This window comes from Anas acuta, chromosome 3 (genome assembly GCF_963932015.1).
Source record: "Anas acuta chromosome 3, bAnaAcu1.1, whole genome shotgun sequence".
Classification (NCBI taxonomy): Eukaryota; Metazoa; Chordata; class Aves; order Anseriformes; family Anatidae; genus Anas; species Anas acuta.
Window position 1 is genome coordinate 2,401,459 of NC_088981.1, and position 16,281 is coordinate 2,417,739.

Genomic DNA, 16,281 nt, shown 5'->3' on the forward strand with positions numbered 1-16,281 from the left:
TGTGCTTGTTTGGTTGGTTCTGGTGCAGACAGGGGCCAAAGAAGAAGAGTACTGAGAAGTGAAAAATGAGTCTTGGGATCTGTGCCTGGTACTGATGCAAATGAAGGTGAAACTATACAAACAGTAACACAATCAGACCATTCATCATTCCTTCATTAGCGGCTTTTCTTTGCAACACCCCCACCCAAAAAAAAAAAAAAAACTTTCCTTTTTTATGAACAACCAAGAGGATTGAAAAGAAAGCCTAACTGGCGAGTGTGCAGTATGCACGCTGTTTGTTAGACCGTTTTTTAATGCAAATAAGATAGCCCTGAACCATAGATGGTGTTAGTGTAATTCAATTTGCACAAACTCCATCAGACGGAAACTTACTGAGTATTGATACGGAATCTCAACTTATGGCAAAACAGTTGCCTGCTACAATCAGAAATGCTTCCAGCAATGGTGCTAAGCAGATACAAGCTCTGCACTCCAGATACAATCAAAGACCTGTTATCTTGCTCAGATTTACAGGAAAGGTCAGATTTCCATAATACATGCACTACAAATATGCTGGCCTTGTTACTCATACACAATGACAATTACACACAATTACTATCAGTGAAAAAATGATAAAATTGTTTTAAAATACTTCATGTCCATTTAACAGAAGAAAAGTCTTTCATGTTCTATTCACTTGGATGATCGGATGACTGAACAGTAAGGTTGTGTTTATATATATCTGCATTATAGTCTGGGCTCACGGAATGCAACATTGCCACACCAGCCTGTCACTGCCCATTAAAAAAAACTTGACTGCAGCTGCTAAATAAACGTTTCAGTCAAAATTTTCCATGTCATTGGCTGAACATTTTGGAGAGCATTTCAGCAAGAAATGATTCAGCTGTTTCCAAGAAAGTTGGAGAGAAAAAACATTGTCATGACTATATTACAAAAAAGAAATCTTCAGAGGGTTGTTTTTGTTTGTTTGTTTTTGAGGGGGCAGGTGGGTGGGCTTTTTTGTTTGTGATTGTTATTGTTGGTTTTGTTGTTTTAATCCTGAAGAGCATATAACTGGTAAGGTGTGCACCTTGCTATTCCTGAAAGAAAATGTTCTTACAATCCTCAGAAAAATTCCACTTGTTAGATTTTCTAGAACTTGAAGCTACTAAACTTTTGGAGATCCCAACACCTTTTACAACTCTGTATGTAATCAGACTGCAGGCACCGCCCACCTTCAGAAAGCAAGCTCCGGAGATTCACAAGGACTTCCATCTGCCGAACCCAGATGCTAGAAGGCTGGACACAAACTGAGGGCAGGAACTTCCCTGTCCAGCAACCTTTTCCTCAGCACACAGTCAGCCTGGAGAAGGTAGAAGTTTCCTTCAGAGTGCACACAGAACACAAGGATTGACACAAGGACATCATGAAGAAAAAAAGCAGAATGGGAAAAACTGTCTTGCCTGCACAGTAACGGATAGCTGATTCTCCTAAAGACCCTTCTGATAGCATGGAGAAGTGGGATCAAGTGAAATTAGTAGTCCAATAAGAAAGTGCAGAAATACTGATAATCCATAAAAACAGCAACAGAAATATCATTTAAGTCGGTAGGGGCATAAGGAAGAACAAAAGAAACCCAAGATAAAAAGTGATTAAGCCTTTGGAAACAGACCAGCAATCAATGTTTCTTTGGGTTTAAGGTCAACTTAGATGCTGGCTGCACTGCAGAAATCGTAGCTGAATAGATTAGAATAAATGCAGATTTCAGCATTGTGGTGCCTGAGCCTGAATACTTGCCAGCCTAGTCCTTGATTTGACTTATGCTTAACTCTAGTCTACGTCTGAATAGCACTTCTTCACATCATGGCTGATCAATAAGGATCTTTATGTATAGTCCTCTTATAAAATATACAGTCCACATACCCAAATTCGTGTAGGAGATGCATGAATTTGTAGAAGAAAGCTGAATTTGAACGTACGATACACTATTAACTTATGCATTGTGTACCTGGATAGGTACAACATAGCTGGCAACACCGATATGCGTATGGTTCCCCTAGGATCCAGAATCAAATATCAGCAAAATAAAAAAGGTAGATATTTGGAAGGTAAAAAATAAAAAATAAAGGTTATATCCAGAGGTCACCTGAGACATAAAACCGGAGTAGTTATATAAAGATGACCAGGTCCAACAATTCACAAGTTGTTCTTCCAAAATATCTTTTCAGTTTAGAAGTAATTAACTCATTTCAATCAAGTGCTGGGGATACAAAACATCAGGAATCAAAGTTTTAATCTTAAGAAACACAAGCCCTAAGCAAAAGAAATAGGGCCTTGTATATTTTGTCTGGAGGATCTGCTCACTCCCTTGCAGAGTGTGGCAGGTAGACAGTGATCCAAGGCCACCAAAACCACATCTCAATAATACCATATTTCTTTCTAGATGTAAACTATTCTCAACCTCAAAAGTTATGAGATTTATTTCTAGTTTAATTAGTTGTTTGTTTTTTTTAAAGTAAGCTTACCCACGTATTGTATATTATTTAGAAGCAAGTTTTCAGGAGGAAAATAAAAAAGGTCACAAGAAAAAGCAATCAGTGTTTCCGACAGGCATTTCAACCTTAAAGAACATTTACAGAGAAATCTGCAAGAGAAGAACATGGCCATGTTTACTCTTTGAATTAAGAGGAAATGCTAAAACCATATGCAAACACAACTGGATTTAAAACTGGATACCTAATTAAACCCCACAGATTAGATCAGGAGAATTAAAAATACTTCATTTCCCTCATTCATCATTCCCAGGAGCTTAGTTCAGTAGTTCATTAGTACCAAAGCAGAGTTACTTCTATTTTGGTGCAATTTCAACATCTTTGGAGCAATTTCAACATCTTTCAGTACAATTTCAACATCAGTTTAGAAGGAGAATGGATACAAGACACAATCCTCTGACTTTAGTATGCTTTCTTGCCTTGCTGCTGATTCTGGTGCAGCCCTTAGAAACTTAAAGACATTCTACAAAAAACTGCTGGCTCCTCCTAGCATTTGTTATTCACATCTGATAAAGCTTTTCCTACAGCACTTGTAACATTTTCACTAGATTAAACGGGGAAAACCAGAACTAGATCCTTACCAAAGCCTAAAATACAATGTATGGAGACCAAAACCAGTTTTAAATGAGCCCAGCTTGTTTGGTGGAGACTTGGCAGCACTCCAGCTACAGCAGTTTTGAAGGGAGGCTGCCATGGACTAATTTGCCCTGCTTCCTGACAATCTAGTTTAAGGACAGGTTGGATACCTCTAAGCTACATTGCAATCTCCAGTGGAGGCATGTCCTGAGGGAGAAAAACAGCGACTTGCCAAAGCCCAGTCATAAGTCATCAGGACCATACCATCCGGCTTACACCACCCCTTGATTTACTTTTGCTTTTAAAACAGTCTTTTCAGATACTGTGGCTCAACAATTAAGTGTAAGAACAGCAGCAGAAGTACACCACTTTCTGTAGTGCAGGGAGACTCACTGTGGCCAGACACGAACAGTTCTTATTTCTGCATCCTTAAAAATGAAAAGAAACTTCGTTATTCTTCAAAAGCCCTTGTGTAGGAACGAATGAATTCTGATGGATAATTTTTGTCACTGACACATGTTTGAAGAGCTCCTACACAGTGGCCAAGACGATCTATCTGCCAGCAAGATGTCCTTCAGGCCGGACACTAGCCTTCAAGAAGATACCTATTTTAAAGCAAAGAGATGAGATGGCAGGCATACTGATGCACTGAAAAGGAAGGGAAAGAGAGAGTATTATTTCATGTTGCTGTATGTGCTAGTTATCCCACATGGCAACAGGAAGGCCTAATAACTCAAGTGCAGCATGAGATATTTCTGGAAACCAAAATATCTCCATGTACTCCATTCCTCTATTTCCCTTGATCAGGCAAATTATTCTTATTACGCAAAATGCAGGAACAAAAGCATGAGCCATAGTCTTCCTATATTCATGACTTTTTTTTTTTCTTAATCATATTGGGGTAAGTGGAATTTCCATTAATGAGCAAAATGAAAGGTTTTCTATTCTGTCGAGTCTGCCACCAGTGATATCAAATACACAGACACAACTATCCAGAATATATGCTGGACATCATGACTGAAAGACAATCCTCCTTATTTCTAGCTTATAGAACTAGAACTGAATTTATAAATTAGGCCTACAATGGCCTAATTCACATAGACCTTCAAACTTAAAACAGCTCCTAGATGAGGAAAGTTAAGAGCCAAACTTCTGTTTTAGGTCCACTGGTCTGCCTGAAGATACCTGCTCTGCACACGCCTAGCACTATCCTAGCCTGAAATGTGGTAATTCAAAAAGTATGAACAACTCCAAAGACCACAGTTAAACCAATTGAGAGGGGGTCCTCTAGTCTTGGTGACTAAATTCAACCCCTGTCAATACCAACCTTGCACAAAGGTATAACTGCAGCAGCAATTAATGACACTGCCGCGTCTCTTTTCCTCATATCCAACTTTTACATTAAAGACTACTACTAGTTGGTTACATTACTTGTGAATGAAAACATGCACAAACCAAACGAGTAAAAAGCAGCAGAATTTCAAACCAATTCCCATTTATAGGTACTTTCTTTTATAAATTGCAAGTTAAATGAATCACAGACACAATTAGCTTGTGGCAATATAGTGAATTATGGAGAGACTGAAAGTGAAGAGTCCAATATCTACCTGTTTATTTTGACCAAACAGTTTGCCAAAAGCAGACAATGCCTTTGTCAGCGTATGTGCAATGTCAAGCACAGTGGTGTTTGGCACCTTAGCTAGGTGTTCTTACTCTATCATAAGAAGGATTAAGAAATACTTCTGTTAGAGCAACACTGTTCTCGGTGCTAGGGAAAATTTATTCTTCCACCTTCTTCTAAGATAGGTGCAATTATTATTCTGACTTTACACAGGGGAGAATGGCGACAGAGAAAAATCAGGTCATTTAATTAGCATCCACAGAAAATTTGGCAGGTTAAAACTTCATTCTCTAAGCAAATATATTTACTCATCATTTATCTTTGTGTTTATGCCAGGAGATATGAGCAGCTCAAGAGGTATGTATACAAATTGCTGTTTCTCTGAATTCAAGGCTTCACCGACTGCAAACTGGTGCACCCAACTGGGCAGTACAAAACTATGGCAGCCAGAGGTCCTAAATTGTAAATATATTTTAAACAAGGACATTTTCAGTCACAAGTAATATCGCCAACTCCCCTGGCTCACAGCTTTATAAAAATATTCCAAGTAATGTTCACATCCACTGACTTCATAGGGGAAACACACTTCACACCTCAGGGTGTCACATCTGTAAACGAGATTTCATTTTCTCTAGCATCAAATCAAGACCGGTATTTACTGCAGACAGCTATTGCAAGGGTTGCATAATGTTAGCAGAGTGCTGGGAGCATTAATGCGCCTACTATCATTAAATATGTGACAGATGTACCTGGAGAGAACTCATTAATTCTAATTTTGATTCCTGTTAGTCTAGAAATATTAGCATATAATTGTTGGTTTCTAAAATATTCTGGCAAACTTTTTTTTAACTGAAAAACTGTGTCAGCATTTATTTTGGAATATCTGATGAAGTCTGCTCTCTTGTATGCCCCTCAAGTAATGTGTTAGGTTAACCTCAGTTACCTAACAGGAAATGTTAGAGCTTCAGCAAGAATGCTTTCTGCAAGCCTTTAAGTAGGAGCTGTGAAATTTCTTCTCACCAAAACTAAGAAAGAAGCCTTAATTGTGACAAGAAAATTCATAATGATCTTTGAAAATGAAAACCCAAATCAACACACATGATACACAGACTATAACAATACTACACGTATTTTAAGATTGCATTGCAGTGCTCATCGTGGAGCAAAATGCTGCATGAAAAAGCAGCCAGCAGCAGCACACTGTAAATGTGCTGTTAGCTGTATCTGCAGTCTGACAGAAAGAAATCCAGAGAATTTGCATATCTTCTTTTCTTTAAAAGTATGCTAGCTTAACTAACACTGATTTTCTCTCTTCTGTTGTATTATTTTTCCTAGAAGTCTCAAGATCTGTTCATTCTACACAAAATCAAAGCCTGAAAGTAATATTAAGCTAAGTAGCTGTGTACAAAGCCCAGCAAAAAAGCATCCATCTTAGCAACAGAAAGGGCTCACATACACAAACACTGCTCCCCAGTGAGAATGGGAAAACATTATGTTGTTCTGCATAACAGCACATGGGGACCAGAAACTTACTGTATGCTTCCCCTAACTGTAGCTTTGGGGACAAAGTCTGCTCGGGCTGCTTCTTTAGTGTCTGGTGACTGGAAAGCCTGACAAAGGACAATGTCATTTAATCAGAAAGATATCAAAGACATATCAAAGACATAGGAGCAGCACTGTCTCTGCAAATACTGCATAAGAACACCAACTGTGTATGAGAAACCAAACTAAGAAAAAGAAACATAGCTTCAACTCTTTCATAAGACTTCAAACACAGATCTGCAGCAATTACTGCCCCAAACAATAATAAGGTTGGAAGTAAACATAGTACTCCATAGATCTTTGCAGGAAATAAGCTGTTTAATTAATTAATTATTTTAAAAGGAAACTAAAGAGAAAGGAAATACATGAAATAAATGGGTGGGAATGTAAGCGCTTGCACAGCATAGCATCACAAGCATGGACAAAGCACTGTAGAAATTATGATGTGTTTCTGCTCAGCTATTTCCCACAGTATGTGATTACATGATGAAAAGCTGTATAATAACCACGTACACAGGAGGGTAGACTAAAATTACATAGGCAAATTGGGGGAAATTTCTCTCTCTGCTCACTCATGCATACTTTGTTTCTCATTTTTTTATTATTATTTTTTTATTTTTTAAATTTCATTGTTCTGTTAATCTAGAACATAGGTCTGTTTTACTAGAGGTCAGGGTCGTTGTCACTGTTTATGGAATAATATTACAAAATACTATTCAGCAGAATGCCTCTTCTAGATACAATAAAAGCATACGCTACTCAAAGCAACTGTCTTGCAAGAGTTTCTTCTAAGTATGCACAGTGAGTTGCAACACTGCATAGTAGTTGAGATGTTTTGCTGTTTCAAGTTTTTCTTTAATTTCTACTACACGTTCACAGACTACGCATCTACCTCTTTTTTTTTTTTTTTTGCTTGGTTGTTTTTTTGAATGACTACAGTGTGGTGTTTTAACATGAATGAGAGTTCACTGTCTGCTTAAGCTTCTCATGCAGATTACAACCTATTTTGCATTCTGTAGTTTTGTAGGAACTCAGAGTCTGAACTGAGTAGGGTAGGTCTTTGTGATCCATTTCTAAACAATACAGTAAATCTTATGCCTCTAACAATACTTGTACTTTGGGTCCCTAAATTTGGCTTCTTACTAGCATCTGTGGAAAACAAACAAACAAAAGCATTTTATGTGAAACAATTCATGGTGCATCAGCACGTAGCATGTTGCACTCCTGAATGCTGAGTAGGGAAGCAAACCTTATGAAAGGATAACACACCATTGCATTAAAATGGAGCATAGGTCAAAAGAGTACAAACAGGATAAAAAAGACAAAAAGGCTAGTAAAGAGTCAGTTAGTTTGACAACAGCTATGAAATAAATGGCAATGATACACACCAATGCTACTCTTCCAATCCAATGCAGAACTTCACAGAATAGCCTCCAGGGATAGGGTTGTGGATGCCTCTGCCCTGGAGGCATTCAAGGCCAGGCTGGATGCAGCTCTGGGCAGCCTGCTCTAGTGTTTGGCAGCCCTGCCCAGAGCAGCGGGATTGAAACTAGACCTTTAAGGTCCTTTTCAATCCAGGCCATTCTATGATTCTACGATTCTATGAATAGCGATACAGATTTGTGCTACATATTAAGCATATATAGATAGTTAATATATTACATGTTATATATAATTCATTAAGGACATCTTTTAAGTGATTTATGTCCCATATACTGTCTGGAAATGTATTTGTAGGACTAACAAAGGGTATGCATGCTACTCCATTACAGTAAAGCTATTAGTATAAATGGGACCGACTCCTAGTGTCACAGACAGCATAATGCTGAAAGGTTTAATGGGCTTTTTGGCAGGAGACAGAATAGATTCAGCTGCTAACACTGAGACGCTGTCATTTTGCCCTTTGTTACCAGTGGTCTTATCTTTCGCCATAGAAACTTAAGTGCTGAACAGCGCCTACTGCCAGTCTGCCAGTTTCTCAGGAGGCAGTACTGCAACAGCCCTACTTCCCAGAGAGAAATCCATTTCTCAGGAATATTTGTGATCTGTCGCTGTTCTTAGGGTACTAATTAACATGTAATAATTAGATGTGCTGACTAGTCTCCTTGTCCAGCATTTAGAAAGCATACAATAATAACTAAACATAGACATAAAGTATATACATGTCATGGCCTCACCTCTTTATGGTATTCCCCTTGAATTCAACTATAATGTTCTCAAAGCAGTCAGGCAGAGAACATTGCCCTAGAGAATAAATTGCCTAAAATTCAAATGGTGTATCTCAACAAGTTGGAATTACACAAGAGTTTGAGTATCGTTTTATGGGTCACAGTTTTATTTCCAGTCCTACTGACATTTTAAGGCACCTGGGATACATCAGGAAAGGACATCTGAATAGAATTGTGAAGACACATCAGATACCTGAACCAGTTAAAAAGCCAGAGGAAACAAACAAACAAAAGAAAAAAGAAAGGAGCTGTAAATCAGGCAAAAACCAGTGCAAATACTGTGCTTTTCCAAATCTGAAAAAACACCTGGCAGATTTTTTTTTTTTTGCATTCTTCACAATTAGTAGGCCAGAGCACTGTAGCACTATTCCCAGAGTCCTCTACTCCCTCAGGAATGCTTATTTAATCCATTTTTAATCCCTCTCTCAGTTTCACCTGAGTGCTGAGAGCAGGAGAAGCAAGCTCTCACTTCTAAGCATCCCATCTTATTCTCTCCAATATTTATGAGAGGAAAAAAAAATGTTTGAACATATGTTGCAAAGCATGACTAAGCAAGAAATCTCATTCCTGACATACCACCCCAATTACACCCACCCAAACAATTATTTGTAATTAACGAGCCTTCTGCAAGGCTTTATAAGGGTTTTATTTACCGTATACATTTGTTTCAGACAAGTCACTATGTTTAAAGTGAAGCTGCGTCTGGAACAAGGGATTTTTTCCTCCTGCCATGGCCATTCCTCTCTGGAATCCTGCAGTGCTGCTTTTCCTCCGTCACCAGTAATGCAGACACTTCTTCCCACAGCCAACCTCCAGACAGTTTCAGTTCTCACACAAAGCAACGGGTGTTCTCATATTGATGCATTACTTGCTGGTTTACAAATTAATTTAGGAAGGCATACGATGCCGAGCTGCTTAACAGCTGCGTGGAAAAAAACATAAAAACTGTTCTGGCGATACACAAAAGGCAAAGATTGCGGGTCCCACTGACCCTGCTCCCTGCTCTCAGCATTCATGGGCGCCATCTGCTGGCACGTATTAATTATCAACATCTCTAATTACATAAATGCCAGGTGAAAGCTGAATGCTTTCTGTACGTGTTTTATCTTCTTCCGGAGAAGGCAGGATGTCCCCCCACAACTTCCAGCAAAGATCTGGGACGCAGACCTCTCCGGCCTTCCCTCACCCCCACAGGTGGCAGCTAAAGGTGCCGTGAAAGCAGAGGACAAAGCTCTCACTGCTGGAGAAACTCCAGGCAGCACCTTGGCCTCTCATTACAAGCCTGGAGCCTGCAGCCAACCACCCTGCCTCTTACTCCCTTGCTCTAGAGGAAACACTGAGCAGTGCCAGTCTCCATGTTTGGAGAGTTTCCTAACACCAACAGCAAATCATCACAGCAGCTGAACGGGACTTTTTGTCCACGCTACCAAAATTATAACATATTCTATTTATACTGCTGTTGTTAAGCTACTGTACGTCTGACACATTTAGACAACAGTTGATCCTAAGCCACAAAATGACTTGGTCTTGACTATGAAAATGGCTCTAAGCCTGGGGTCATTCTGACGAGCAGTGAAGACTATGATTCACCTTCTTAGTAAGAGCTAAAAGCATCTATTTGCCAAGACCTGGACTCAAAATTCAGGGAGTCCCCATTTCCCTGCAATTAAGAAGCACATGGACATGAGATTTCATTTCACGCCTATTCCTACTTTACACATACAGACAGCGGCACCTGGCACTTCTAGAAAGAACAAACTGCTGCTTGTACAGGTCTCTGTTGGGCAAAAACCAGCAAAATAAATACCTCTAAGAGTGTGGTATTCCCAGTAAGCTCTAGAAAATTAAGGCATTATTCATGTGTGACAAACAGAATCTAAACTTATGAATGTATGAATCAAGGAGGGGATTTCCAGTAGTATTTGAGAATGAGCAGAACATTTAGCTGGCCCTCCTCAAACAAAACTTTTGCCACATGTAGGCTCTGGAATGAGGAAGAAATTCAGTTCTGACGTTCTCTGCCAATGACGTGAAACTCCATTTGGAAACATCAGCTAATGAAAAATACAAAGACGTTCCCACACCCACAGCTATGAAGACAAATTAAGTATACTCACTGAATGGAAATCAGAAGTATTCTTAATAGCTGGGCACAGCAGAAGCAAGTCTAAAACTATTGAAGGATTATACCCTCCCAAATACGTTTTTGCCCAAGGATTAGCTCTAAGAATGACTAAAACCACCACTCTGAGTTTCTCAATGTAAAGAGGATTTAGACATGCAACTAATGAGGGATGTATAAATCCTGATGCACAAGAATATTTATGCCCATACTTGGTGCTGAAGGAAAATTCTGAATATGACCTCCCTATTCAGATATTCCATGAGCAGCTGCCAGTTCCTGATTGCACTTGATCCCAGCCTAGAATATAACTGTTGGGACTCAAATTCATGCAATGTTACTTGTCTGTGAGTCTAATTTAAGAAATGGACCTACTGCAAATGCAGGGCAAGCAATACTTTCATAGCAGTACAATGGTTCAGCTATGCATGACACTGCCCTGTGATTCTGCATCACCCACGTTTACACACACAAGACATTTACTTAACCAGCAGTCTTCTGTCCAACCCAGTTTCAAATATCCCAAAGGATCGAACTATCATCTCCCATGGACAACACTTCCATAATAGTCACTCTGCTAAGAACTACCTCCTCATAATCAGCATAATTTATTTTTTTTTCTGACTTTTCAATCCATTTCAATATTGATATGACTGTAAACAATTCCATTCATTCTTTGGGTTTCTATATCTCCTTTCACTAAAAAGTTCAGGAAGAAGTATGTTCCTAAGTAAGGAATACTCAAAAACAAAAATAAACAAACAACGAGAAAAACAAAAACAAACAAAAAAATAGGGCTCCCCTCTTCCACGTATTTGTTACATCATTATTTGAAAGCACCTACAGGAATTCAAAATAAAATACAAAAGCTATACATCCATCTGTTGAAGGGCCAGTGGGTGACAGTCTTTTTCTACCTGAAAAACAAAGATGTGCCTGTCTTCTGACATTCGTTCAGTATTTTCAATATTTTTCAGTATTTGTGGTTGCTTTCTCAAACATTTCCCACCATTTACACAGAAACATGTACTTTTTTTTCTCCTTCCAGCTCAAAGACTTTCCATGCTTCCTTAAATTTTTGTATCTTTTATCCTCCCTAAGGATCTCTCCCTTTTTGTTTTTCTGAAACAAAAGCTTGGAAATGAAAGCTTGGAAATTATATTAAAATTTGCCCCTATCTTTCCTCCTTCCTCACTTTGGTCTGAGTCTCCTATTTCATCTTCCCTTCCTGAGCTGCTTTTTCTTCTCTGGATGCAATATAAACTCCCTCTCCACTCTTCCTTTTCTTGAGCCACTCATTCTTTCACTCACCAAAAGGGTAACAAATCAAAAGCAACTATTTATGTACCCGATTACGTGAAACTTGCATTTTTATGGAATAATCTCTCACATTCCTGGTACAAGTTTGCAGCTTTCCGTCAAAACCTGGATGCTCTGCCATAAGACATTAAACGCAAGTAACTGCCTTAGATTTGTGGCATAATCACTACCTCTCACCAGCTCTCATCTCCTGTTCTTTCCATAGAACTTTCATTTCAGAGCTTTCCAAAACTGACTATGAAAACAAACTGGTGGACCCAAACTATAGCATTCAATGAAATTAAGAAGAAAAATCTAGGCTTTGGGGAAAAAAAAAAAAAAAAAAAAAATTCTTTTTGCTGTGTACTGTCAGACAATGTAAAGCATTTGTAAAGCTTTTATTTATTTATTTATTTATTTTTTGGGGGGGGAGGGTCAAAACAGCTAACAGAGAGCAACAATAAAATACACTCCAAATGGGAGATTTAGAAAGCAGCTTTAATTGAGGTGCTTTGATGCAATCTCTGGCACCCTTTCTCTCCATTGTCTATGCAACAGTAATGGCAAATAGACAGGTACCACTATTCTCCCTCCTCTGCCCTCCATCCTCTCTAGCCCCTGGGACACCTCTCTCCTCCCACTCCTTACAGTTTCCTTCTATGCCTTTCTGTTGCTGATGGAGCTTGTTGCCTGAGCAACTGCAGCTGAGGAAGGGATTGAGATGAGCTCTCGCCCAGTTGTGAGCTATGTGCAATAGCACTGCGTTCTAACCCTGGTACGCATGACACCTACAGAAGCAGCCTCAGGAAATTCACAGCTGAATTATGTACCTTGAGTTGGGTGCAACATCCTTACAAGGTGCTGGGTATCTGGCAGACACCTTACATTTTTGTTCAAGCGTGAATAAAATAGCCTAAAACTCAAGACTTTCAAGTATTTTAGCACATCCACAGACCTGGATTGTATTCACCAAGCAGCCATGTTTGCTACACTCTAATTCCAGTCCTAACAGAACTCAGGAGTGCAAATAAACTGGTAATCAATCTCTAGAAACAGAATGCTCCCCTCTAGAAGTTTCAGCTGAATATGATACGAATCTCTCTCCTCACTCTTTTCATTGGCTATTTTAGAATTCAGAAAAGTAACCAAAACAAAAGCATCTATCAATGACCTTTCCAGATCCCTTGAGTATTTATCCTTTGCTTTCTTTTTATCTTTGCTGTCTGTCACTTGGTATTTGAACAATATCTAGTAAAATGAGAATGCAGTCTCAGTGCTACTGCAATAAAACAAATAATCTTTGCAAGATACCCAGCAGAGATTTCTTTTCTAATATTGTTTTATTGAAAAAAATCCTTTTACTTGGAAAAAAAAAAAAAAAAGGCAACTCAGCATTCTTATACTGCAGGAACACTAAAGCTTATATGAAACACTAAGGGTTGCTCCCTCCTTCCAAGATGATTTATGATCAAAATGGTTGTAACTGATTACTTGTAGCTCTGCTGATTGCAGAAGGGAAAGCTGTGCAGTTTTTCCTGCATTTGTGCCAAGTATCACTTTGAAACATAAAGCACGGATTCATCTGCATTCATGCTTCTTAAAAGACATCAGTCTTGGTGAAAAAAAAATCATCAGGAACTGCAGGCCTAAATGACTGTAGCTACAATGGCACTTCACACTCTTATTATTTTTACTCCTGAGGTAGAAATATAGTTAGAGGTTCCACTTACATCAGGGGTTAACAGTGAGTTACTGAAAATGATTTAACCTTTTACATTTCATCAATGCAAGATTCATGCAAAATGAATTTACTACAGCTTATCAAATCTGCCTTCAGCAGCTGAATGCTTGCTAATTCTCTCCCTTACAGCATATTTATAGCATTAAATTATTTTTTTTTTTTGGTACTATGTTTATTTTTGTTGCACATAAGATAGTGAACAACTGGAGTTTAAGCTTGACAGAACCCTGCCACAAAAACTCAGTAACTAACACTTCATTTTTTTGCTGCGTTTTGCAATCTGCAGAGATATCTACTTGCACTTTCACCTACCCAGTGGAACCGTCAGAGTGAGTATCACTGGAGCAAAATGCAATCCAGAATTTATGGCTTAGTACATGTAGTGAGAAGGTTGAATTAATGAAGTCTGGAACACTGTGATTAGATAGCAGGTTCCAAATAGTTTTGAATAAAGTGATCAGGATTTCTCAATGTCTCTGGGAGTTTTGAAGCCATCTGTCAAAACAATGCTATCGCGTCTAGGATTCACGTAATTGTACTTGGGAGAGCTCAGTTGATTGGTTAGGTAAACCCACTGCTGCCTCTTCTATAGTTCTTTCTGACTACAGGCTTCAGTAATGATGCAAATCAGGTGACTGCACACACAGCTTTGAAAGACAGAAGGGAGACTCACAGAGTCTTAAAATTTAGCAAAGGAAAAGGCATAAGGCTAAACATCCTCTGTGTGACTCATAGGTTTCAATGGGATTACAGCAGGATGGAAATAGACCATATTTATCGTATTAGGTCACCATACTAATATCATTAATCGCCTGCCAGTGAAAGAGTGTTCCCTGCCATTCTACGGTTTAAAGTACGATCATAATTGCACTATGGGAATACAAGAAAGCTAGAAGAAAAAAAAGTGAAATAATGGGAAGATTCTGAAGAAATAACTTTTAAGATATCTAAATATTTATATAACATATTTAAATAAAATATTTAGTTTTCCTTAAAAGGTACTGTGAATACCACTGAAGGACTCCTATCAACATAAAACTTTAGTGATATCTTCATCATTTATCTGTTCATCAAAACAAACCTTTTTACACAGATAACATACCACCTGTGATTTACGTGTGGTGAAAGCTGTACCACAACATTTTATTTTGCTTCTGGTAACTTCAGAAAACATGACTCTTGCATCACAACTGATTTTGTCATTAAAGCATGCAAAAAGCTATCTACATTTGTAGCCATCTCCTTCTTTCCATAAAACTTGCTGGAGTAATATCAGAAAAAAATCATCTCACCAAGATGAGAATGCAGTAACAATGGTATTAACACTTCTTTAAGCCCTTGTGAAATTTCTCAGTGGAATTTGGAGAAAAAACATCTTATATGCAGTAAGGGCACTCACCTTGGAAGTGGTTCTTGGAAGAGCTTTGTATTTTTCCAGTGAATGATGTATTTAAAGTCTAAATAATTCAATAAAGCAGAAAGCACAGCTTATAATTTCTTCCTTCCAGTAAGCATCTTGGGCACTAGGCTATGTAACTTTGCATTTCCTCTCATTCTGACATCTTTAATTTCATATTCTTTTCTACACAAGGGGTCAAAAAATGTTTCACCTGTCTTGAAAGAGCTTAATTTCTTCATCAAATAAAAGTATAAATCTGTGGCTTACCTTTGTCAGGTCTGCATTTGAGGGAGGTGAATGCAGCATACCAACCAACTAGAGACAGAAATAAAGTCAGCTAGTCAGAGCTTGGCAATAAACAATTGCATAGGACTGTGCTGATGTCTACCTGTAAACATTGTTCATTCTTCAACCACTTTTAAAATTCACACCTACTTTCTTACAATTATGTTTCAGCCAGATGGCTTTATCTAACTCAAAATTGTTTAAACACCAGGTAACCTAATAATAGTGAGTTTGATTAATAACTAAACAAGAAAGAAATGCATTGCCAGTATCCAAAGTGTTTCAGAATCTCCTAACAGCCAGGTGATCAAAGTTCCCTTCTCTGTGACACTGGGTAAATCACATTGAAAATTCCATCGGGGACTGGGGATGTAAAGCTTTGTAAGCAATTTAGGGGTAGGCTTTAAAGTTGCTTAGGCATTTGCAGATGTTTCTAACTTTTTGAAAGTCTTTTTTTGTTCTTCTTTTTTTTTTTTTAATGTAACTTCAGATGTTTGAGTACTATTAAAATACCATTTCACTTTTATGGAGACTTTGGGTAAAAGTATATTGACTGCTAAATAGAATGTCCAGAATGTCCATGAGATTTAAGACTTTTTTGTGTGTGTGTGTGCTTTTTTTTTTTTTTCCCCAGAGGAAGTAATTGTAAATTCTTTATCTTGCTGAATAAAGTACACAGGTCTAAATCACTTTAAGCCTGAGAAGATGATTACCAAATGATTGTTGGACTAGGAGACTCACAAAATTCCTTTGAAGGAAAATAAGGCATATAATGCAATACCTCCCCATACACTCCTCCCCAGTAACAATTTTGTCTGCTCTAAGAGTATACATTTAACTCCACCCTTACATTGTTTTTCTTATGTAGCATGATTTCTAAAACTTCTACAGAATGCTTAATACAAAATAGCAGGTAAACAGGACAACAAAACTGGCA

General features: G+C 38.3%; 1 protein-coding gene across 6 annotated transcripts in view; it reads right to left on the reverse strand.

The window, feature by feature from the left end:
• Positions 1-16,281, reverse strand: part of CLHC1 (clathrin heavy chain linker domain containing 1) — a 40,966-nt gene that overhangs the window by 11,991 nt on the left and 12,694 nt on the right. For 3 of the 6 annotated variants that reach the window (XM_068675275.1, XM_068675279.1, XM_068675276.1), the window contains one exon: positions 15,327-15,374. Coding sequence is in view for 1 of the 6 variants with exons in the window: in XM_068675280.1 (XP_068531381.1) it covers positions 9,382-9,420; positions 15,327-15,374 (87 nt within the window). In the remaining 5 variants the exon portion in view is untranslated. Of the gene's footprint in view, positions 1-6,261; positions 6,339-9,151; positions 9,421-15,326; positions 15,375-16,281 lie in introns of those variants that run through there. The other 3 variants (XM_068675280.1, XM_068675277.1, XM_068675278.1) reach the window with 3 other exon arrangements.